Raw genomic sequence first — 25,567 nt, forward strand, 5'->3', positions numbered from 1 at the left:
GTACATTGCTCAAGTATATTCCGTAGTGTAAAAATCTGATCCCTGCATCCGCGCCCTTGCAAAATCCAGCTTGTTTGTTTCGCAGAATGTCGTCAACAGCTTGGGTGATATGTTGTATAATGATTTTGCAAAAGATTTTACTTGGCACAGACAGAAGGGTAATTCCACGCCAGTTGTTACAATCACTTAGAGACCCCTTCTTTGGTATCTTAATTATCACTCCTCTACTCCAGTCTGACGGAATTTCTTCCTGCTCCCAGATCTTTGTAAAAAAGGGGGTCAGAATGGTTGCAGCAAGTTCAGGGTCTGCTTTAAACAGTTCAGCCTTTAAATTATCATGGCCAGGAGCTTTTTCATCCTTCAGGGAATTTGCGGCTTGGATGATTTCCCTCCTAGTTGGAACATCTGTGCTTATGTCAAGGTTGGTTTCGGCTTCCTGGATGTTTGGCACTTCTGATGGTGGTGGTCTGTTTAGAACCCCTCTAAAGTGCTCCATCCAGCACCTTTCCTGCTCTCCCTCTGATGTCAATAAGGTACCGTTCTTGTCCTACAAGCATGTTGGTTGTGTGACATTTACCTGTTATGACCTTGGTAATCTTACATACTGTTCCTTGTACATTGCATGCTGCTGCCTCCTCAGTTCTTCATGTACTTCCGTTTTTCTGCTCTTGCTCATCGTTTCACCTCCTTGTTCGCTACCCGATACGTGCCTTTCTTTTAGCCGTTGCGATTTTGAGTCCATCAGGCTCAAATCTGTTGCGCACCTCAAGGATAAGAGATTTTCGCACATTCGGATGTTTCAGTTGAGCCACATCAAAACAGCTGCGCCCCTTGGTTGGATGCCCTGCACCCTTTAATTTCAATTTTAGGCCGGCTGTCACGAGATCGGTCACTACCAATGTTCTCTCCTCTCCTCACCTTAACATCCCGAAGGGAACTCCGCCATTTCCCATTGATCATCAGGTGATCAATTTGATTTATATCCCTGCCATTTGGACAACACCATGTGATTTTATGAATCTCTCAATGTGGGAAAAAAGTCACCAGATTATTTGTTGTGCAAAACTTGAAAAGCCTCTCCGTTTTCATTGATGATGCCACTCCCGTGTCTTCCCATCACCCTGTCACTTCCTGAGTTATCAATACCATCCAGCACCTTTCCTGCTCTCCCTCTGATGTCAATAAGGTACCGTTCTTGTCCTTTACAAGCATGTTGGTTGTGTGACATTTACCTGTTATGACCTTGGTAATCTTACATACTGTTCCTTGTACATTGCGTGCTGCTGCTTCCTCAGTTCTCCATGTACTTCCGTTTTTCTGCTCCTGCTCAACGTTTCACCTCCTTGTTCGCTACCCGATACGTGCCTTTCTTTTAGCCGTTGTGATTTTGAGTCCATTAGCCTCAAATCTGTTGCGCACCTCAAGGATAAGAGATTTTCGCACATTCGGATGTTTCAGTTGAGCCACATCAAAACGGCTGCACCCCTTGGCTGGATGCCCTGCACCCTTTAATTTCAATTTTAGGCCGGCTGTCACGAGATCGGTCACTACCAATGTCCTCTCCTCTCCTCATCTTAACATCCCAAAGGGAACTCCGCCGTTTGCCATTGATCATCAGGTGATCAATTTGATTTGTATCCCTGCCATTTGGACAACACCATGTGATTTTATGGACCTCTCAATGTGGGATAAGATAATTTAAGATAATTGCCACGCTTTCATGTTGTATCTCATCGTCCCGCCCAGAATACCGTCTCGCCTGACACCGTCTTTAATCTCCCTGTCCCTATCCATCTGCTTCAGGGCTTGAAATTAACTTTTTTGCTCAGGTGCCAGCTGGCGACTAATGGGGAAAATTTGGTCGCCAGATAATAAATTTTGGTCGCCATAATTATTAAATAGCACAAAAAAAAAACACAGCATGAGAAAGATCTCTAAAGCCATTGTTGTTTTCGGCTTAGTTTGGTGATGTTGTTCTTTAAGGTTATTTGAAATGAAGCGAAGCACAGTCCGTGTTTTCCATAGCAAGGCAAACATGGGTCCTTTATTCTTGCTTTTCACCTCTTCAAAACGTAGTTCTTTCTCTCGCAACTTACCTTTCTCGCGACAAAACGCAATACTACAATTGCTCGGCCTAGGCCCCCACACAACCACAATGCTCATACCAGTTTCCGACCGAGATAAATAAAAGCAGCGGCTCGTATACGGTTTCAGTAGCCTCTAGAATCAGAGGAACTTGGTCTCTTTTCTCCATTTATTATTCACCTTGGGCAGTCAATTTTTCAGGTCTTCGCTTTCTAACAGACAGGACAAGTTCTCCAACCCACTTTACGTTAAGGGTACAGGTTCCTTTTTTAGGTTCCATGCAAATTTCAAACTCATTTTGCAATGTCTAGGTTCATTATCAATACTGTTATCAATATCAAGCTAGTTCCGAGGAGGTGCTTCGGTAATATGGCTAAATCTACGTTTGTTTTCAGCATTCACAACTGAAGATGGATTTAAATTTTCAATTAACCTTCTTGCCGAATCTTCGTCTTCCGGGCGCAAAATTCACGTAACCGGCAAGAAGCATACGGTGTTTAAGTGCGCCCACGATCCCATGAAGCCGCTGAAACAACATGGCGCCTCGTAAACGCGGTGATCAAAGTATCAAAGTACATTTGTGCTATTAATTGACATTGTGAGAAACCGAATTTCTTGTAGTATTTATACATTATTTTAATGGGAAAAGAAAGGTCAGTCGTGTTCTAGCTACCAGTTCCGAACAATTTCATCATATAAAGATTCAAATACAACAGTTGTCTACTGTTTATCCTGATTACGTGATTCGCCAGCTGGTGACCAGTGCTAAAAATCTAATCGGCCCAGCACTCAATTTTTGGTCGCATTGGCGACCAGTGAGTCGCAATTTCAAGCCCTGTGCTTTCACTTACACCCAACACATGTAAGTTATACCATCTCATTTCTACTGTAACCTGTGCAAGCTTCCCAGTTTCATACATAGTACGTACATTCCAAAAACCAATCCTGGTCTTGGTTTTTGCACTTATCACTTCCAACTTCATGCCAGTAGTTTCCTTCCAGCTTTCACCACTGGCAGTCATACGGCTCAAAGACCTTGGAAGGTCTACGTGCGGGTTGCTGGTTGTCTTCATTGCTATTTCCGTAACAAATACTTTTTACAGGATGGGGTTGTTAACGTCAAGCCTGACCTCCACATCTGGAGGGTCGTGGGACTGTCTTTAGTCTGGACCCTCCTCCTTGACCATTCCGGCTTGGGAGACCCTACCAGGGGTGTAACACCCCTGCCGGCCTAGCTCTTGGAGTCATTGGGACGCACAAGCCACTCAGCCACATCAAGGCAACAGTCCCAGTGAGCATACTTTTTAATTAAATGTGCAATGTAATTGAATTGAGTCCGACTGGACATTGAGAGATGGTGTTAATTTCTAAATTAGCAGCATTTCATGCACTAAACAATCGAACTTATTCATGCACTCCTTGAGAATGGAAAATGAATGTTAAGTTCTCACACACTGAATGCCATTCGTCTGCCACACAAGGCAACAGCACTTTATTAACAAACCCAAACTGGCTTATACAATGGCAATGAATGTGACACTATCAGTAAAAACAAAACCTGCAATTGCAAGCCTGTAGATAAAGACTGAGCATCAAGGCTACCAGGGCAATTCAGTTTTCCATCCCATTTCATGCACTTGAAAAAGAAAATTGGCGATTATATTCAGGTTCAGGTCAGACTTTGGTCTCAATGTGAGCAGCTCTGTTAAGTAGTTGCGTTCCAAGAAAGGGAAGCAGACCCATACTTTTTGTTTCCACGGTGAACTTCACTGATGAGTGGCAGTTGTTGAGAACTTGAAGAAGTGTAGCCGCTGATGTTTTGTCAGGCAGTATAGTTAATGTGTCGTCAACGTATCTTTTGTATCTCTCTTCATGAACCAGAGTTTCTTCAATGGATCCCATGAATATCGTCTGGTATACTATTCCACAAGATAGTAACTCTGTTAAAAAAATAATCACAAAAATGTGTGGAGCGAGTTCTATTTGTCTTGAGAAAAAGTTCAGTACTAGCGCGACAAGAGCACCCCCTTATAAAGGAAAAATATTCATCAAAGTGTCAAGCAAAAATTACATCCCATTTCATGCACTTGAAAAAGAAAAGTAAGTCCAAATATTCTAGCCAATAATTTAGCGGTAGTAAGTTTGATCAGACGATCCTTGCAGGTGCGTAGCTACCCATTTTTGGTTTGTGAGCCCATTCCAAACTTTAGGATTTCGTAGAAGTCAGAGGAGTTAAAAAATAGGCTTATTAACAGATGTAAAGCAATTTTTCTTGAATTTTTATTGTAACCCTGGATAGCTTTACAAACAAGGAAACTTGTTTTTTGTAATGTCATCATGTCTCAGTGACTTTTTCGTCAATATGATATCAATGCGATTTCCATGATTTCAAAAAGACGATTTTCGTCAATTCCATGCCACTCTGGATGTCTGTAAGACACTAAGAAAATCACTGGTACATTTAGGCTCTCTTCAAATGTTCTTTTCGAAAAGCTAGCCATTGTTTTAACCGGGGGGAGGGGGGGGGGTGGCATGAGTAGGAGTGTGTATATTGAAGTTGAAATGTTTCAATGGACTTGTAACATCCAGGATGGATTCGTTTTTTAATCATTCCCTTAAAAAACCACTGTGTCAAGGAAAGTGATTTCGTTCTCTGTTATTATGGCCATGAATTTGATGGTAGGGTGGAATTTGCTAGACTGCTCACAAAACAGTTTTACTGCAAAAAATATCAGACCTTTTGTTTTTTTGTTCTTAGGGAATCATGGAACTGCGTCAAACAGAGGGGGATGATGCCTTCCATCCATCAATTCAGTACTTTTTGGGTAATTGTTTAGTTTTCACTGATATACTAATGTACCATAACTCCACTCTCTTTCTGCTCTGCATACATTACGTGAAGTAGTGATTTCAATCAAAACAGAATTCACTTAATTTAGCTGACTGCAGGCAGTTTACTCTCTCCGACTTGATTGCCATCACAAAATAATGGAACATAGGGATCACGACCTTGTCATTCATGATTTATAGGTAAAAAATCAGTCAAGATGTGAAAGGCAGCATACATTACATGTACATGAATTAGTTTCAGAGATATGCCATGACCTGAAGTTTATGGAACTGCAGTTAGGGGTGACATTTGACAGTAAATTCAAGTGTATCTTGTCTTGAAAAAGAAGCTTTATACCACGGTGTAGGTCTTCGCAATGGCAGCCGTGAAACAGTATGGGCTTTTATTTTCTTCAAAATTGCATGGGGTTCGCAGTTGCATTCTCCTTTTTTGTTGCTGTAAAATTTAAAGGTGGTAAACTTTAGAATTTCCACAGTTTAATACAGGGTTAAAAATCTTCTGGAGTCAGCAAAAACTATGCTGATTCTCCGCTAAAGTAAAAGGAATATTTCACAGTACACTCAAACGGGAAAATTGCTAAACTCCTGCCACTCAGTTTCAAGACTGACCGTTCTACTGACCTAAAACCGGCTGGCCCTTCACGTCATCGGTCTGGATGGTATCAGAATCAGTAGACAAACATTGAAAGCTAGAATTAGATACCATTTCCCAGGTCAAGTGGCTGCTTACACTGCGAATGTCCTCCATTCCGCAAACATAACTGGTCACATTCTTGAGATGATACAAAGAAGGCGTGACCACAGATTCAAAATGAACAGAAATGGATTATTTTAAACTCTATACCTATGCTGCCGCAAAGAATATAGCTAACAGCAATTTGTATCACCCAACTAGTGGACTAATGCAAATCCTGAATTTTGATTGGCTACGCTACTAGAGAACTATTAGTAATAGTCCTCGAGTAGCGAAAAGCGTGCCACTTTCTTTCAGTTTATTCCCAGAAAAACATTTCTTCAACTTACATTGGCTAACTTTATTATTACCTTTTCTGTCCGACTAGTTGGGTGATACTAAAACAATTACCGATAGATCCTTCGCCCTCAAGGGCCACAGGTCTAATTGTTAATTCTCGACCTCGGTTAATGCATTTCTTGTGCTCAATCTCTTTTATCAGCTCATACAGTATACAGTACCTTAGTTTGACCTTATAATTTGCGCTAAGCGAAAAAATTTTTCGCCAGAAAGCGAAATTTCTCTCCAAATAAAGCAAAAAAATGTCTTTTTTTGTGGAAAGTTTGGATCAATTGTGACGTTTAGAAGTGCGTGAAAGTAAGTGTTTTTGTGATGAGCCTGCGTGTCTGACCAAAGAATGTCAACCTTGGTAACTTGAACTCACATTTGTCCTCATTCAATGTCAAACCCACCTCCTTTAACCAATTGAGCACAGCAAAAAGCCTCTCATCATGCTGCGCAGCATCATTACCATGAATAACTAGGTCATCCACAATATGGATGACCCCTTGTTCATATTTTTCGGGTGCTGACGTCACCCCAAACATGAGACGGGTATATCTATAAAGACTGCGGTGAGTCACAAATGTCGTCACATGCCTACTCTCCTCTGCAAGAAGTATCTGATGAAACCCCCACTTCAGGTCTACACGGCTAAACACTGTGCTGCCATTCAAGTCTTGGAGGACTTCTTCAACTGTGGAGATGGGCTGACGTTCTCTAATAATTCCTAGGTTGGTGCACCTCATGTCAACTCAAATTCGAACATCACCATCAGGTTTGGGTACAACAACAGGTGGGGAGACCCAACTGGTTGGTCCCTCTGGTACTTCTTCTATGATCCCACAAGCTAGCAACTCATATAACTTTTTATCCACTTTCTCCCACACACCAAATGGGATTCTATGGACGGGTTGTGCAACCGGTTTTACAGAAGTATCAACATTAAGTTTTAACTCATAGCCCTTCAAGAGACCCACCCCTTTAAACAGTTCTTTGTATTTATCCCTTATGTCTTGATCTGTGGTCTCTACCTCAACACCGTTCACAGAATGGGTCGGTCCAATGCGTAATAGGTTCAGTTTTTCCGCCATGTCTCGACATACATGCAGTAGAGTCCTGCCATCTCCATCTATAACCACAAAGTTAGCTTCAAGAGTAGTATCAGTGTCAGTACACATGACATGAGCAGTAAATGTGCCTAAGGATGGTAGCGGTTTAGTGTTCCCATACGCAAATAAGACCTTGGCCTCTTTTCGCTGAATTCTCTGAGTTTTAAGCCACTCCCATGTTGGTTTGCCTAGCAGATTCAGGGCTCTAAATTCCGCCTGTATCAGGCGCATTTGTGACTAACGATTTCGCTTTTGTGACTAAAATTTGTCCATTAGTAGTGTTTTTGCGACTGTTTTACGGCCTAGCGTACAATTAAATTATATTTAACAGTCTTGTGTCTTACTTGTAAGTGGTAGCTGTAGTTTTATTCGAAAAAGTCTGCGAAATTCAAGTTAGATGTTACGTGACTTAATGGTTGATTTCTTGCTCCATTAACGCGGTTTGTCTAAGAAGTGTATCACAGGCGCACTTGCGTTCTCATTTCTGGTTCCGGTAGTAGTAGGTACGTTGTGCAATCTCCATTCTTGTTTGCAGTGGATGCGGTGCTTCACAATGTATGCAAATGACCAGGAGTTATCCGCTTTTAAGGCCCTTCTTATTAATGAAAATTTAGAAGAGGCAAAGAGAATATTCTCAAGTAAGCTCGACATATTCAGGAACGAGATTGGAACTGAAATCTTCCTCGCCACGACTTCGCCACGTGTTTGATCCCAGCAGATGTCAACCAGGTTAAAGGTGAACTTTTTTCTGCACTCAAAGCCACAGCAAACGGACGGAGACTGCTTGTTTAATTAACTCCACTTCAATTCTTCTGCACAGGAATGAATCTCTTGCATATTATTGCGCCTCTTAGTTACAGGCGAATTATATTTTAACGCGCAAATTTATTGTGACCATGACGCCTTTAAAGAAACGAAAAGAAATAACACGGATCTTACCTTGGGAACACTGTTTCAATTGCTTTAACTAAAGAAGTCGTGGATAAGTTTTCTGAAACAGGCAGCAGGATTGAGGCCGTCAAGGCTGAAGCGCTTGTTGCCTGTACTAGGTACTGTATTAGTGGTCTTCATTCGTACATTTTTTGGGGCTCGCCTCTGTCGTTTCAAAACTAGTACATTCAGTGTATCCTGAGGTGAACCAAGAGCACTTGGTAAGTTCTGCTTGCTCTGCATAGTTTTAAACCACTCAAAAATATTCCTGTATTAGTAGGCACTACCCATAGGAAACCAGAGTATCTCGAGATGCGCCGCACGTATGCGCAGTAACAAAAGTAGGCACCGTAGTTTAGTCCTGCACTGTAGTAATCAAGGGGCATCTCTTTTTTCCAGCTGTCAAATGCGTTGCACGTGAACAACAAAAAGTATTGAATCTTCCATTTTAAAAGACAAATTTTAACAGCTTGCAATTTGGTTTTTGTTCTAATGTTTTCTTTATACAAACTCTAATTCCGTAGCGTTGTAAATGCTATCAGGAACAGTTTTCATGGTATGAAACAAAAACAAACATGGTGCTAGTTGTTCGGCACATGTGGTAACCAACAACGGGAAGCGCTGAGTCGTGGTTACTGTAGGAAAATTGATATCCTGACTTTGACAGGTACAAAAACTTTCGCAATATATCTTCATGCTTTAAATTAGTTTTCTAGTGCACAAATTTTCACAAAAAGACTAAGTTCGTCATGTTTGCACCGCGAGTGTTCGTAATATTAAAGCTTAAAAGTTTCGCGCAATTGCATTGTACATCATGTAATTTTAAATTGATCAACGTTATGATTCATGACTACTGAACTGTATTTTTTGTCTTGTTCACTCAAGTAAGTAGTTTGGCAAAATTGTGTGTTGTTCATTTAGCTGCTGAAGGCATGTTTGGATATTTAATTTTCGAGACACTGGTGCGGCCAGTACTGGATATTTAACTTATGTTCTTGTTGAACTGTGAACAATTAAGATAATTGCATTTGTTTCTTCAGGGAGTAATTGATAAACCCTCCTTTTTGGTGGTTTATGGAAGCTGTTGAAGCATTAAAACCAAATGATGTTAACTTGTAAATAATTAAATAAATTACTTTTATTTTATTTTTGGTTTGGGTTAGTTATTTTTTGCGACTAAAATTTTCGAACTTGCGACTAAATTTTAGTAATTACTCGCAAATTGCGACTGAGAAATTATTTTTAATTTTGGGCCCTGAGGTTGCTTGTCGCACCAGAGTCAATTAGGACATTTGGTAAATGGACACCTCCAACTTGCAGGGTTACTACTCCATTACTCGGTCTTGTATCATCTCCTACACATGCTCAGGACCAGTGCCGGGTCTTTCATCCTGTTCTGCATTTTCGTCTCCATCGCCATCACCATATACATAATGTGTGTTTGTCTTCTTGCCGCTATCAGTTATCTTTGGGTCAACTTTCGTACCTCGGCTATTGATACCTCGTCTTTCTCCCTGCTGAAAATTTTGGGATGTCCCTCTCCTGCACTTCACTTTAAAATGGCGGATTTCTCCACACTGGTCACATAAATTTTACGACCCCTTGCGGACATCTTCTATCCCTTGCAAAATAATCATCCCGGCCACAGTTAAAACAACAACTCCTGTCAACATTCCTATCCAACTCAGTATCAGTGACATTATGGACCTGTTCTGAATTAGCGTTCCCTCTCATTGCCACCATTTGTAAATCAACTGCTTCCTGAGCTCTAGCAGTTACAGTATTAAGAGATAATTCAAAGTAACACTACCATCTTTTTCGAGGAACTTTCGACGCAACTTTGCAGAATAACATTTATCAATTAACTGGTCTCTCTCTGATGTACTCGTCCTCTCGGTCCCCAAAGTCACATGAGGCCGCACGTTGTCACAGCTGGCAGACGAATTGATCAACAGTCTCCCCGCTTCTTTAAGTAATTTGGCGAAAGTATCTCTCGAAAGGTACATTAGCTTTAGGAATAAAGTAATCCTCTAGTACCTTAAAGGGGCTAGGTCACGCTATTTTAGGTAATTTTGTTCAATTTTGTTAATTATGAGCTCTATAGGTCAAATTGGCAGAGCAAGAGTCTTTCATTTGCAAAATCACGGCCACATAACTACTGAGAATGATTTTCCAGCTGTGTAAATGACAGTTTGATATATTTTCCCAGCACGTATAACTCGAAAGCTCTTTTCCATTTTCTCCAACTCTGTGAAATGGAGTGTGGATCCCCTTTTACTTGAAAAGGCTGTAAACCACCGACCTTTACAGCCACCGGCGTCAGAACTCCACTGTTAGTGGCAGCACTCGCCGAACCTTCCGTCTCATTGGATCCTCCAGGCATTGCACCAAACTGCGTCTCCTAACAAATCCGAATGTCCTTTTAAACTTTCTTGAAGGTATCCTTTACCATCCCATCCTTGTCGCTAGATGTTAAATTGTGTATTTTAATGTTTTATGACCACAATGTTACAGGATTAAAACAGAAACTGAACATACATACAAGATGCTTCTCTGGTCTCTACAACACTCCCACTCGAGCATGCATGACATTGTGGGATGTCCAATAGATAAGCTTCGGGTTAACTGATCCGCTTTCGATACATCACAGTGTGCTTCCAGAATAACAGGAATACATCTCTCGCTAAATCAAGTAGAAATAAAAACTGCGTGAAACTCCGAGCGTGAAATTTGCACACTGAATAAAATGCAAATTGTTATCCTCGACTCCCCCCAAGATTGAATGACTGAAAAAAAGAATTGCTAAATTTTTTTGCTAAATGACAGGACTGTACATTTGTAGCTCTTGCAAAAGGAAGTACAACATAAAGTGAAATTTAAACACTGAATAAATTCCGAGATACTAAGTATTAACAAGGGTCTTGACAAACTGCAAGCCAGTGAGCTTCACCAGCTAAGCATGCATGTTCACTTCAAATTTTCAAAGTCGGAGAGAAAGCTCCGCGATTCCAAATCAACGGTCAATGACGGAACAAAAACCCTCTGGTCGTACAACCATAAAACCTCATTTCCATGTCATCAAATTGGGACAGAATTTGTCCTAGATTGCTGATTGGACGTTCGAGGGAGTTTCTGTTTGGACAAATCAAAAAACCAGTTCTCAACAGCGGTTGCGACAAGCAGCATTGTGTGACTTCAGCCCGAGAGGAGAACGCCAAACTGTGCAGATGGTCCATGTGCTGCTTTAGTGCCTTCACGCAGTTTAACAGCTTTGACAATGTGACAAGACCCATTTTAATTGTAGCTAAATTGTTTTGCTTATCGATTCGCACATGAGAGTACTTGCAGATACTCAAGCTTGTTTGAGAGCGGGCGGGGGAATTAACAAAAAAAGTTGAACTCACAATATTTGTTGCAAGTGTACCAGTGAACTGATGTCAAGGACAAATGGTGGCATAAATCTTCCCCTTGTTGAAAATTAAAGTGCTTTATCTTGAACAATTTGTGACAATGCACAAACATATGTGACCCTCCATACGAAAACACATCTTATGAAACATGCCAATTTGGGTGAAACCGGGTTTTAAAAGGGTTTCCAAAGGGTTTCAAACTCCCAAAACCGGGTTTCCAAAGGGTTTGTAAAGAGTTTCAAAGGGTTTCCAAAGGGTTTCCAAAGAGTTTCATAGGGTTTCCAAAGCGTTTCAAACCCCTTGAAACTGGGTTTCTGAAGGGTTTCCAAAGCGTTGGAACAATTGATAAACAGCTAATAACAGCGAACAAAGAATTTCGTAGAGTATTGAACTTTCAGTTGACAACTGTTATACCTGAAGGTCGACAAGACTGACCCAAATTCAAGTTACAGTAATCACTTGCTTGCTGTGTACTTGTTTGTCGCATTTTGTCTGCATTATGTTTGACGTCTAAAGATTAACATACCTGTCCATATTCCATAGTCAGTTACCAGCTAAACTTCTTTGCATGAAATATATTCCGATGGCAAAACATGAGAAGCTGATGCGACCATTGGTTTTCATGGTTTTCAGCTCTTTCAGTGTTCAAGCGTGTGTATGTTTTTGGCACGTGAGTGGTAACACAATACTGTCACGGTTAAAAAGGTAAAAACTATTTCTCCGGTGCTATTTGGGATATATCGATGATTCAAACGGTGAAATGCCCTCTGCTTACAGATAGGAAGTTTAATCAAGGTTCTACAACGCACTTTGCACTCTTAACTAGTTTTTCTGCCAGCAAAACTTGTTTTCTTTCAGCGTCCATTCCATCAATCTTATTGTCTTCTGAACCGTCACGGCTAGTAATGAAAAATAAATTTCTCCGGTTCTATTTGAGATAAATCACTGATTGAAACGGTGAAATGCTCTCTGCTTATAGATAGGAAGTTTAATCAAAGGTTCTACAACGCGCTTTGCACTCTTAACTAGTTTTTCTACCAGCGAAAATGTTTTCTTTTGCGGCACCCATTCCATCAATCTTATTGTCTTCTGAAGCGTCACGGCTAGTAATGAAAAATAAATTTCTCCAGTTCTATTTGAGATAACGGTGAAATGCTCTCTGCTTATAGATAGGAAGGTTAATCAAGGGCTATATGATGCGCTTTGCACTCTTAAATAGTTTTTCTACCAGCGAAATTTTTTTCTTTCGGCATCCATCATGGCTAGATTTGGGATAAATCAATGATTCACACAGTGAAATGCTCTCTGTCAGTAGACAGGAAGTTTAATCAATGACATGCTGTCTATTTAGGGGTAGACAGAAAGTTTATTGAAAGTTTCTATCATGCACTTTTGTAAAAAGGAAAGTCGCGGACTCCTTTGGAGTTCTTTAAAACTGTCACCAATGAACTGACTCACCTCCCAACAAACTTATGAATGGATCGGCGCCTGCGAGCATTTAACTTCTCAGCAACATATGTTTCCTCTATTTTTAGGGAAAAAAGCGAAAACATAAATTTCATCACATGTTCAACTCGACTCGACATTAATTATCCGTTTGTTGAGTTTTCGACTAGTTGAAAAGGGAATTTATCCAACAGCGTTGTATCTCAGTAGATACAATGTAAAGTAAATTGATATCAATTCTATGTGGGATAAAAAAGAACTTTTGAATTCTAGGTGAGATTATTTCAACAGAAAGCGAAAACAAGCATTGAACGCTGTGACATGAATTTCATCAGGTGGGATCGAAAGCTGACATGTTTCATATTTATAACTCGCAAGAAAGTAAGTTTTGTTGTTTGTTTTGTAACGAGCGTAATTGCAAATTCTTCGGAAATCTCGAGAATTAGTTCAGACAAAATGTACACAGAATTACACAATAGCAAATTACAAAATATTTAAGAGAAAAGGTAGCATCTCACGCAAATATGCAAATGACGCGTGTCGTTCATCTCGCATGTAAACAATAACCAGTTCACGTTTACATTCGAAATTTTCGCCACTAAACTTTGGAGAAGTTTCACATGCGTTATATCTTTCGATCTTTCCACAACCATAAAGAAATCAGTACCAAAGCACGTGGCAAAAAAAAACATTTTCTGCAAAAAAAAGTTATAACATGAAGTGCTGTCGCGCATTCGTCAGCATGTGGATAGTGGACGCAAACTAGGAGAATATTTAACTTCCGACATTTTCAAAGCGGGTTTTTAAAGAGTATTCGAACCATTTTCATGTTCTAAAGGGTTTCAAAGCATTTCAAAAGGGTTTCCGAAGTGTTTTAAAAGGGTTTCCAAAGAGTTTCAAAGCGTTTCAAAAGGGTTTCCGGAGGGTTTCCAAAGGGTTTTCAAAGGGTTTCAAACTCTCTGAAACCGGGTTTCCAAAGGGTTTCAGAGCGACCTCAAACCCCCTAGAAAACGCTTTTGTGGATAAGACGTGTTTTCGTATGGAGGGTCACATATTATTGTACATTATAATTTTGACTATTCATTGACAAATTGTGATGTACGGAAAACCATCGCTATTTTCGGGGGAGGGGGGTGGCTACTTTCGGGCAGCTGCTTCTTTCAGGAGGGGTTTCTACTTTTAGGATTAACTAGCGGCCACAAAAAATTGACGTTAATTTCAGGGTGTCGCTACTTTCGGGGAGTCGTTACTATCTGAACTTTACAGTATTCAAATTATCACTTGCAAATCGAGCAAATCGAGCAACCAGCGGACAGAGTCAAAATTTAAAACTCGTTCATATTTACCCATTGATAAGTATCGGCAATTAACTATGTAAACATGATGTAGTTTGTTTTTCGAAAGATCGCTTCAATTTGGAGAAAATCGAGAAAATCAATTTTTGCTCTCGGTGACTTCAGAACAACCAAAATTCAAGGCAAAACGAGCCTTTCTCAAAACTTTGCCTCTAAGAAAAGAAAGCGGGTAACAAATTTCCAGTTACAGTACATTAATCTTATCTTAGCAACGATCTGGCTAGTGAGCAATGATATCTTTAAACCACTTCTTTTTCAACCGAGAGGAATTTAAATTTAAGCCGTGTCACGATTAATATTTTAGGCATGTGCTACACCGTGATTTTGCCCAAAACTCAAGCTATAAAGTATTATTTTAAGCCTTGTGCTTAAACATAAGTTAGAACTTGCTTGGGTAATTTAATTTGCAGTTCATACGAACTCTCCGAAATTGAATAAATTTTGCACAAAAGCTTGATGCTTCCAAAAGACTCTTAATGCACAATTTCACAAGTTAAAGGATTTGTATTAGACAATTTATTACCTTAATGTGCTCTCCTGTTTTGATTAACCAGCTTTCACCTCATTTCCTGGTATTCATTTCCCGCCTAGCTGACAAGCTCAGATGCACGAGCCCCGAACTCGAGACAACAAGCGGAAATATTATGCAAAAACCTCGAACTGGACTAACATTTCATTGCAAGGGAAGCAGTCTCCCCTTCCTTTATCTTACTTATGCATCCTGTGCACTTAAAAAATCACAGGTCTTACAAATACTGAGATTTTGACAGCTGCCAGTCACGAAGTGAGCTTCTCTTCAATATTTCAATTGTTGCGTGACAGAACAAACTTAGTCGCACTAGGGGTGTAGGGGAAAACCTTCGCGAAAATGCAGCTGAAAGAACTACTTCTTATACTTCTAATGAAGATTTTGCAATTAACTCATTAAAATCCGTGTGTTTGTCAAATCATAGTGTTATGGAATGTCCTTTTGAAAAGCAAACCATGTATTGTTTATTTGATAAACCCAGAGAACACTTAAGTGTTCTAAGTAATCCCAATGTGTATGATGAAGGGGCAAAGCTTAAAAAATTGGAAATTGGTCACGCCAGTCAGACTAAAACAAAAACACCCTCACATGCTCTTGGCGATTTTCGAGTGATTGACAGATTTCTTTACTGGGGCAATCATGGAAATCCCAAAAGCGGCAAAGATCAAAGGTACCTTATGCCAGGACACCCCCCCCCCCCCCCTTCTCCCCTGGCCTTCTCTTGACTGAGGGAGAGAAGAGCTCTGGGAACCCTGAAACAGGGTGTCTTCTCACTGGTTTTCGTGAAGAACAATCAAAAGCATCTATAATTGGTGCATTCATGCTAGGACGAGGAGTGAGCAGGCACCACAAGGTTCAAATAGTCAATTTTTGGCTACAAGAACCCTACTGCACATCTTCGCCTTAATAGAGATTCCCTGAGCTTTGGGTCAATCCAAGGTTCTGGTGGCAATAATGTTCCCAGGTAATTAAGGAAGAACTGCAGCTTGATGAGCAGAAACCTAACCACACAAAACTGCATAGTTGCAAAACATGAGCAAAGCAAAAAAATTTCATGAAATGAGCCCCACTGCTCTTGTTGTGTTGATGATTCTGATCAAAAGGGCAAGATGTTTCCAGCCATTAACTTACCAAGAGCACCTGAGAGGTCACTGACAGATAATCAACAGTGGCCTTTTTGCCAACCAAAAATCAGGCAATAATTTCTGTGCCAAACTGCAGTTGAACAAACTTTCAATGGCCTGTCTTGTGATAACCTGGCAATTGTCCATTGTTGAACAGGAACCTAACCACACAAAACTGCAGAGTTGCAAAACATGAGCAAAGCAAAAAATTTTCATGAAATGACCTCCACTGCTCTTGTTGTGTTGATGACTCTGATCAAAATGGCAAGATGTTTCGAGCCATGACCTCCACTGCTCTTGTTGTGTTGATGTGTTGATGACTCTGATCAAAATGGCAAGATGTTTCCAGCCATTAACTTACCAAGAGCACCTGAGAGATCACTAACAGATAATCAACAGTGGCCTTTTTGCCAACCAAAAAGCAGGCAATGATTTCTGTGCCTAACTGCAGTTGAACAAACTTTCAGTGGCCTGTCTTGTGATAACTTGGCAATTGTCCACCCGACAGACCACCAGCAGCTACCCAACTTACAATAATAATTGCGTTTTTGTTTTTTTCAACAGACCGTTTTTACATGAACCGTATTAGCATAAGAATGTTAATCACTCAGCACTGTAAGTAGATAATGGATAAAGTTTGGTATTTCTGTCGTCAGGAGTGTGCTCAAATTAACAGGTATTTATGTCAAATCCTAAATTTACAGAGGGCAAGCAATTTAAAACGCACATCCAGCAAGTAATCAACATTGAATGGTTGCAAAAAGTGATGATTGAATCATGTGACAGATATGAGTACATATCTGTAACATGATTTTCTTTTGAGCATGTTTCTTTGAGCATGTTTCCAACATTTTAGTCAACAGTTGGATTAATTAATTTATTTGATCATTTTGTTTTTTACTCAGCAAGCAGGGTCTCTTTCAATCTTCCTAGATAAGTCAGGAAGAGGAAAGAAGACTGCCAACCGCCTCAACAATTCAAATGTGTCCGGTCTCAGTTACGTGTGACCAGTAACCACAAAACCAAAACAAAGAGAAGGGATATTTTCGAACAACTCTGGTGAACACGCGACAACCAATGCCATTACATGTTTTATTAAAATATTTTAAGGTTTCTGGCAGACTAGTTTCTGTAACGGAGTAGGGACGACATATGGAGGGAATACTCATGGGAATAGGCCACTTTCAATATATTAAAATTCAGCTTGAAAGAGGTTTAGGGGACGAAGACAAAGGAAAGTGGATGATGTGTCGATGTTTTTCACATTCATTCCGTGTTCCTATTGTTTTTGTCCTCTCTGCCTCACTATTAAAGGGGCTAGGTCACGCTATTTTAGGTAATTTTGTTTAATTTTGTTAATTATGAGCAAAGCAAAAGTCTTTCATTTGCAAAATCACTGCCACATAACAACTGACAATGATTTTCCAGCTGTGTTAATGACATTTTGATATAGACTGATATAAATTTGACAAAAGGTGAGCCGACATTTTTCAAATTTACCTAAATTCAATTTGGATTTGATATGGGCTATTTCCTTCCATAGCAAACCCATACCCAGTCACTGTCTTGAACTACTGTCATTCTATTGTCTCTTCCTATGGTATTGCTACGTATTTGGCAAAAATCCGTATATTAACCATAGAATCTTGTATGGGAATGGTATGGGTTTGTCCCATACCATTCCCATATCATAGAATCTGGATGGGAAATGCTCCCATAGTAATACCATAGGATCTTGACCCTGTTCTATGGGATTGCTACGTATTTGGCAAAATTCCATATAATTTCCATAGTAGCTGGGTATACTGGCATTTGATATGGAAATGCTATGGGATCTTTGATTCAAGTCCATAAAATTCCATAGGATCCAAGAATAGCTGCATAAATTATGGGAAATCTATGGGACAATACATATACCCATAGCTAAACCATAGCCAAGTTCTGTGCACAGGAGTAGCCCATACGATTCCCAGTTGCTTATAATCGAGTTCTCTGCTGATATAAGCAACTTGGAGAGGGAGATGAGGGGTTTTTACTCCATTTCTACCCTTAGCCCTTCAATTCGGTTGTTTCTACATTTACCTTAATTCTCTTTTGAGAGTTATTTGTTAATATGAGTCCCTTTCCATTTTTGGATATTGCAGTATTACACAATAATCAGCAGCACATTTCCCAAATCATTTTGAAAAAGACTGATCATGTGCTTTTACATTGTAAATTATGGTCTGCGTAAATGTAGGCAGGCTGTTGGCCAAATCGATTAAAAGATGTTAAGAAGGAATCCACCAGCAGTCAAGTAACAAGTGGACAAAACGTTTGTACCATGATCATTTGCATCCTACTGTAAACTTCTGTTTGACTGTTCTCAATATCTTATTGAAAGAGGTGATTTCTACATGTAACAACACCAAATGTGGAAACAAATTTTGAAGTTCATATGAATCACTTAAAAGATGATGTTGAAAGGAAATTGATGATGAAATTTTACCTGTGTTTGAACAATTTCTGTGAACTTTGAAATTTATTTTCTCGGAATCCAATGGGAAATTGTTCTTGGTGTTATTAACAGGCTCATAGTTACATCTTTACCTTTAAGAAGATATAAAAAGGAATGTCATATACTATAATTATCCTGGCGCCCCTTGTAGAACGAGACACTGTGTAATCTATGTAAATCCTATGTAACGACCACATTTAAATGGTATGTTATGATATACATATATTTGATATAGAGGCCTTATTTTGAAAGGAAATGTTATGTTTTAGCTAGTCAAATGGAACCTGTACATAGCATATGTGAAGGCTATGTTATGGGTTTTTTTGTGTCTAAAGATAAAAATAGTTTCTACATAGATTCAAAACAGAACATACATAACACATACATATAGTGTATGGTAAGGCCAAGACATTGGCCTGAATGCTTACATAGTTATAACATACTCATAGGGTGTAAATTGGCTACAAATAGCCTCTACACAGCTGTAATAAAACACGGAAATAGGACGAACATAACTTTTTCATAGCACTTACGTACAGTGTGTGATTAGAATCTACCTAACTGAAATTGAGGATCCATAGCAAAATTGCATTCACATAGCACTCACATAGAAATATTGTAGGATGCAAACAGGCTTTGATTAGCCTCTAAACAGTACTGAAATAGGAATTACACATCCCATGCCTAATGCTTGCATTTGAGAAATAGAAGGACTAGTGCACACATGGAACACAAGAAACAAGTGTAGCGGCAGAACTGCGACACTAAGACCTTACGACGAGCCATATAACATACAACAACAACTCAGTTTATTTGAAGGTTCCACAGAGATTCATTTACACGCAGTCTTGATTGTTATTACTGATTTCCTTCACAAATAGCTGATTCGGAAGCGATGAGCGAAGCGGTAATACAATGATATGATGCGATAATGCGGTAACGAAAACTATAAGAAAACAACAAAACCTAGCATTACAAAGCACGCTAGGGGCGAATATGAAAATGCATTAAAACAAGAAACAAAACACTCTAAATGAACAGAAAAACTTACATCTGTGTCGTAATATCCTTGCGACACCTTATAGAAACCTTAATCCGTAAACAATGGAGTCCTTGATACCGTAAAGTAGAGAACCGTAACTTAACTATCTTACCAAAACCTTCAGCGGAAAAACAATTCGCCACAGTGTCAACTCGCGTGGTCATCCGGGACCCGGCAAGGTCCAGACCACCGCAATACAATAAAACGTCACACAAAAAAGAAATGTCACGCACGATTCTGCTGCAACATTCCAGGCCCCGAAACGTCTGAGGGGCGTTTACTTCTCTTGATCTCCTTGCTGTTCCACCTTGGGCAGAATTAAGACAAGCTTGTTGACTGGTCTTCTCAATGTAGTTTCTCGCTTTTTGACGACAGCAGACCTGACAAAGCCTGGAGAATCCGGTTCCACTCGCACAACAAGGGCCAACGACCAGGCATTACGTGGAACATTCTCTTCTCGGATTATCACGACATCCCCTTCAACCAGGTTTCGCTGAGGATGTTGCCATTTGTGCCTTTGCTGCATCACAACGAGGTACTCCTTCTTTCACCGAGACCAAAATAGATTTGCTAAATACTGTACCCTTCGCCATGGCCGACACATATACACATCACAGCTCTGAAACTTGCCTGGTGGTGGTAATATCACAGTTGACTTGGTTGTCAGATTGTGGTTGGGAGTAAGCGGCTCAAGGTCGTTAGGCTCGCCAGAGACTGTCGTCAGGGGTCTTGAATTAATAATTGCCTCCACTTCACACATTAGGGTCCGAAACGATTCCTCATCTAAGCAATGACCATATTCTTCCATAATCCAGGGAGAACTTTCCTTGTGGTCTTGATCTGTCGCTCCCAAACGCCACCCATGTGGCTGGCGGCGGGTGGGTTGAAGATCCAGTCAATGTTTTCCTTCTTGAGTTTGGCGTGGATCCCTTCATGATCCATTTTTTCTATGGCTTGGAGCAGCTCGTTTCGCGATAAAGCGCCGGAGTGCTTGAATAAATGAACTTGACTCAAGAGAACTTGCAACCTCAATATGGACTGCTCGGCTAACCAAACACGTGAAAAGAGCGCCGTAACTTTTCATTTCCTTGCGCCCCTCCTTGATAATGAAGGGCCCAAAGTAGTCAACACCAGTGTAAGTAAATGGTGGTGCTGGGGAGATTCGATTCTTGGGTAGGTCTGCCATCTTCTGTACACCTGGTCTGCTGTAATTGCGTCGGCAGAAGACACACTTTGATATCACATGGCGCACTGCTGTGTTCACTTTGATGATCCAATACTTCTCGCGTAGGCTTGAAATAACATGACCGCACCCAGCGTGACCCAACCGTTTATGAGCATGACGGATGAGTACCGTAGTGACATGACGTTTCGGTGGCAAAATTACTGGATGCTTCGTTTCGTGTGGCAAATCTGCACGCCTGCGTCTACCTCCAACTCTGAGGATACCGTTTTCTAAGAAGGGGTCAAGGCGCTGGATAGGACTGTCATTCTTTATACTTGCTTTCTTCCGTTTTTGCAGCTTCTCCTTGTCTAGGCTATTCTCATTTTCCAACTCTTGGAGGGCGTAGATTTCCTTACCAAATGCTAAGTCCTGGACAAATTTTAGGATAGCGAACTCAGCGTCTATCGGGTCTTGCACGGTAAGAGGTGAGCAAGGCTCTTCAGTGTCCTTATGCTTAGCTGCTTTGGTTATTGAAGGCTTCCTTCGGTCTGCGAGGTTTTTGTCGTCTCTTGACACATCTTCCTTGATATTCATACGTTCCTTACGTCTGATTTGCAATATCTTCTTTACTCGCAGGAACACAGCTACAGCTGTCCTTAACCGATGCCAATCAGAGAAGTGGTATATCAGTTTGCTTGCAGCACTAGCTGACTGATTGACGATCACTACATTGCTTGAGGCCACGGTTGTCCCCTTTACTTCTGGGTCATCAGCTGGGACCTGGTTCACCATACGCGGTTGTCGAGGCCACTCACTCTCTGGTTTCCACAAAAAAGCTGGGCCTTGCAACCAACGCTTCCCTTCAATGAGAGCAAGTCCATTCAGTCTCCTGGAAGCATCATCTGCCGGGTTTTCCTTTGTGTCTATGTACTTCCACTGATTTAAACGTGAGCAGTTGCGAATAAGCTGCACCTGATTTGCAACAAACACGTGAAAGCGTTGCTGTTCATTGGCAATATAGCGCAACACAGTGGTGGAGTCGACTTCAACAATTCTCCAAGTCGAATTGAGACTGTGGCAGCTGTTAACTCTAAACGTGGAATCGTGACAGACTTGATGGGAGCAAGTCGTGCTTTGCCCATAAGGAAAGAACAGTAAATGTAATCGCTGTTATCGCGCAGTTGCAAGTAAGCAACAGAGCCATATCCAACAGAACTAGCATCGGAAAAAAGATGTATCTGCTAGGACACCACAGTTCCAAACTCTGCTGGCTTGACACACCTATTAACCTTGAACTGTTCCAAAAGTGGTAGCTCACTTAACCATTTGTCCCCTCTAACTTGGTATTGCTCAGGAACAGTGTCATCCCATCCCATCTCTTCGCGACAGAGGTCGTGCAGTATCTTCTTTGCTGGATGCGTTAATGGCGCGGCAAAGCCCAGTGGATCATAAATTGAGGAGACTACTGACAATATTCCTCTTCTTGTCGGTGGCTTGTCATTAAGAACTATACGAAACTCGAAGGCATCAGATTCCACACACCATTGTACCCCGAGGGCACGTTCAACAGGCAAACGATCGCTGCCGAGGTCAAGGTCTCTGGCTTCCTTAGAACGTTTCTTGGGCGGAATAGATTCCAAGACAGCACGGCTGTTGCTTATAAACTTAGTCAAGTTAAACCCTCCGTGTGCACATGCTTCACTAAGACCTTGGAGCAATTCAATGGCAACTTGTTCATCTTGGACGGAACGAAGGCAATCATCCACGTAGAAGTTTCGTTGGATGGTTTCAGCTACAAGTGATCCACTTTGGGATTCGGTGTCATTAGCCGTCTGCTTCAAGGCAAAGTTACAACAGCTTGGAGAAGAGGCTGCCCCAAAAAGATGTACCATCATCTGATATTCTTGGATAGCCGATTCCAAATTTCCATCAGGCCACCAGAGGAATCTGAGGAAATCACATTGCTCACCAGGGACCCGTACCTGGTGGAACATGGCCTCTATATCTGCCATAAACGCAACACTATCTTGCCGGAAGCGTGTGAGAACCCCAACCAAGGAATTAGTAAGGTCCGGGCCTTGCATCAATTGATCGCTCAAAGATGCACCTTCATACTTTCAAAGATTACACGTATTTTGTGGGGCTTTTTAGGATGGTAAATTCCGTGGTGTGGTAGGTATCATGCCTTCCCGGGTTCAACTTCTAGATGGTCTTCCGGCACCTTTCTTGCAAGTCCTCTTGATATCATCTCGTTTACAAAACTTACATAATCGTTCCTGTAATTCTCATCATGCAGCATCTTCTTTCTCTGCCACATCGCTCGTTTCAATGCTTGATCGTGATTGTTTAGCATCATCGTTTGAGAATTTCTAAATGGCAATGGTATTACTTAACGACCATTATGATGTTGGATGCTTTGCTCTATCCCAGTAATGAACTTTTTGTCCTCCCGGGAATAACTGAATTCGTCCTGACCAGACTGGCGGTTGTTAAGATCTAACTGGAACATTTGCTGAATGGCTTGGGGCGATACCATCTCCTTGACTGACTCCGCCTCTCGAACTGTGATTCTATGGCAAATGACATTACTGGGGTTTGGAGTGTCCCTTACATGCAGAGGTGTCCAGTCAGAGTCCAGGCATGACGCAATCGCATTGCATAAGGCCCTTCGTCACCTCTTGGCACTACTTCTAAAGGTTCCAGTGCTGCAGGACAATTGCTCCCAATCAGCAAGCCAATCTCTAAGTTTGGAATAAACTTGTGCATCCTTTCCAGCGACACCTTGTAGGTGTTCCCACTGCTTCACCAATGCAGGGGTTGGGATTTGCTGTTCAGCTACAGGTATTTCCATTCTTGTGTAGGACCGAGGTAATTCAACTGGGTTTCTATCTTCCATGTCCGTCACAACCAAACTGTCCACAACAGTGGTGGTTACAAGGCTTTGGCCATGCATGGTGCCAAGCTCCCGTCCGTTCGCCCTTAACGCCAAGCTGTTCTTTAAGGTTCTCCGTTAAGAAACAACCACCGCTACCATTATCATAGAAGGCATAAGTTGTAATGGTTTCTGTATTGCCTTTCCTCTTCACTCGTACTGGCAAGATTACGTGTAAAATGACTGATTCATTCGCTTTAGCAGTATGGCATCAAGCAATCTGAGGGTTAGTGCAGGCATTGTTTACTACCTTGTCATTCTCCTGCTTAGCAGGGTTGGTATTGTCCTTTTGTGGCAGCTGGAAGCCATCGATGTGAAGGGCAGAAGGATGCAGCCTGCCACAATGTTTGCACTTTCGTTTGTTTCAACAGTTCTTGAGAGGTGATTTGTTCCATAACATCCAAAGCACATATTTTATTCTCTCAAGAATGCTCTCTTAAGCTCCGGTGTTTTCCTGTTAAATAGTTCACAATCATCCAGATCATGAGCACGACTGCAAAGGTGACAGGATGGGCTACCATGGCTATTAGTGGGCCCGGCCCCATCTGAGACTGGGGGCTTAACGGTTCCAGATGGATTTGTTGCAAAACTGCTTTCCTTGTATTTCCACGGGCTTTCCGGTTTCCTTGGCGGCATCTTAGCCTTACTGGGCAGTTCCCTTCCTTTATTCAATGGTTCCTTCACGTTGAGAGGTTTAGCATCTTCCTTTCTCTTGTTCAAGGCCTCCCTTCCAAACACTGGATCATTGGCTGACTCCGATGCAGACTCAACAAATTCAGCAAGGTCGGCAAAACACGTTACACCGTTCACCCTCTTCTTCTTCTTAAAGACCTGATCCCTCCATTTAGCTTGCAGGTTAGCAGGGAGCTTGGAGACTACAGCTTGCGTGTTTGGTGCGTGATCGAGGACACGCATATACAAAATACTCTTCATGGCTATTGTGCATTTTGTCAAGAATATCGACAGCCGTTTCAGGCCTTGGTTGTCATCAAATCTAATTGGAGACCATTGCAGGATCTTGTTCAGGTAAGCAATAGAGATCTTGTATGGGTCCCCATATTCCTTCTGTAGTAGACGTCTGGCTTCCAGGTAACCTTCATCAGGACTCATGTGTAAACATCCTTGAATAAGATCTGCAGGTTCACCCTCGAGATGCTGATTCAAGTAGTACAAAAGGTCAGCATTCGACGTCACCTTGGAGTGAATACGAGCATCAAAGGCCATAATAAATGTGTTCTACTCAATAGGATCTCCCTTGAACTTAGTTATGGTTGGCTGAGGCAATGTCATTGCAGCGGTCAACTGCTGGTGAGTTGCAATAACGGTTTCATTTTGTCTCTGTTGTAACTCTATTACACTCTGAAAGGTGCGCTCCACCAGCTGAGGTGACTGAATTTCAGAAATTCCGTGTGCAATTTCTTTGGAGTTTTTTGAACCATGACCAGTATATGGTGTAGACGAAGTACCATCTGCAAATGTGGTAGGAATAAACTCTGCAGCCTTAGGATTAGATGTGGAAGTCTTGACAATGGAATCTGTAGCCGCACTGATTCTTGGGCCTTGCAGGGCGGACTTAGCCTGTGTCTCCGTTGTAGCTGGGGTTTGAGCAGTAGGAACAAATACTTCAGGCTTTAAAGTAACTTCATTGGGTAATGATGCCGCTACAGATGGTATCACAATCGGGGAAAAGGATGCAACAGCAGATGGTGGACTTGAACCACATGGCAATGGGGGGTTATGCTCTCTGTCCAATTCCTCCAATGCTTTCCCCCTCGCTTCAGCTTTTACTATCTCAAGTTCTAACTCCAAATCCTCCTCTGCGGCTCTCAGGGCCTGTTTCTGTTTAAGCATTGATCTTACAGCCTTCAGCTCTGCCAGACGATCTCTTTCCCTTTCTCTAGCAGACAAACGGGAGCTTGTTTTTGATGACCGTCTAGATCCCTTACTGCTAGCCCTTTCTAGCTGGTCAGTTAGGTGACTTTCGGCTTGTGATATCCACGCATATACTGGATGCAGGTACGCCATAATACCCTTGATTTTCTCATCATAATGAGCATACTCTCGCTCTTTGGTTTCAT

The 25,567-nt window shown here is 41.3% G+C and overlaps 1 protein-coding gene across 2 annotated transcripts in view; it reads left to right on the top strand.

Moving 5' to 3' along the window:
* LOC138012837 (pyruvate dehydrogenase (acetyl-transferring) kinase isozyme 2, mitochondrial-like) overlaps nt 1-25,567 on the top strand; it is a 145,062-nt gene that overhangs the window by 71,243 nt on the left and 48,252 nt on the right. Inside the window, exons 5-6 of one of the 2 annotated variants that reach the window (XM_068859746.1) lie at nt 4,844-4,910; nt 16,418-16,468. In XM_068859746.1, coding sequence (XP_068715847.1) covers nt 4,844-4,910; nt 16,418-16,468 — 118 coding nt within the window. The remainder of the gene's footprint in view (nt 1-4,843; nt 4,911-16,417; nt 16,469-25,567) is intronic. The other variant, XM_068859747.1, reaches the window with a different exon arrangement.

This window comes from Montipora foliosa, chromosome 8 (genome assembly GCF_036669935.1).
Source record: "Montipora foliosa isolate CH-2021 chromosome 8, ASM3666993v2, whole genome shotgun sequence".
Taxonomy (NCBI): Eukaryota; Metazoa; Cnidaria; class Anthozoa; order Scleractinia; family Acroporidae; genus Montipora; species Montipora foliosa.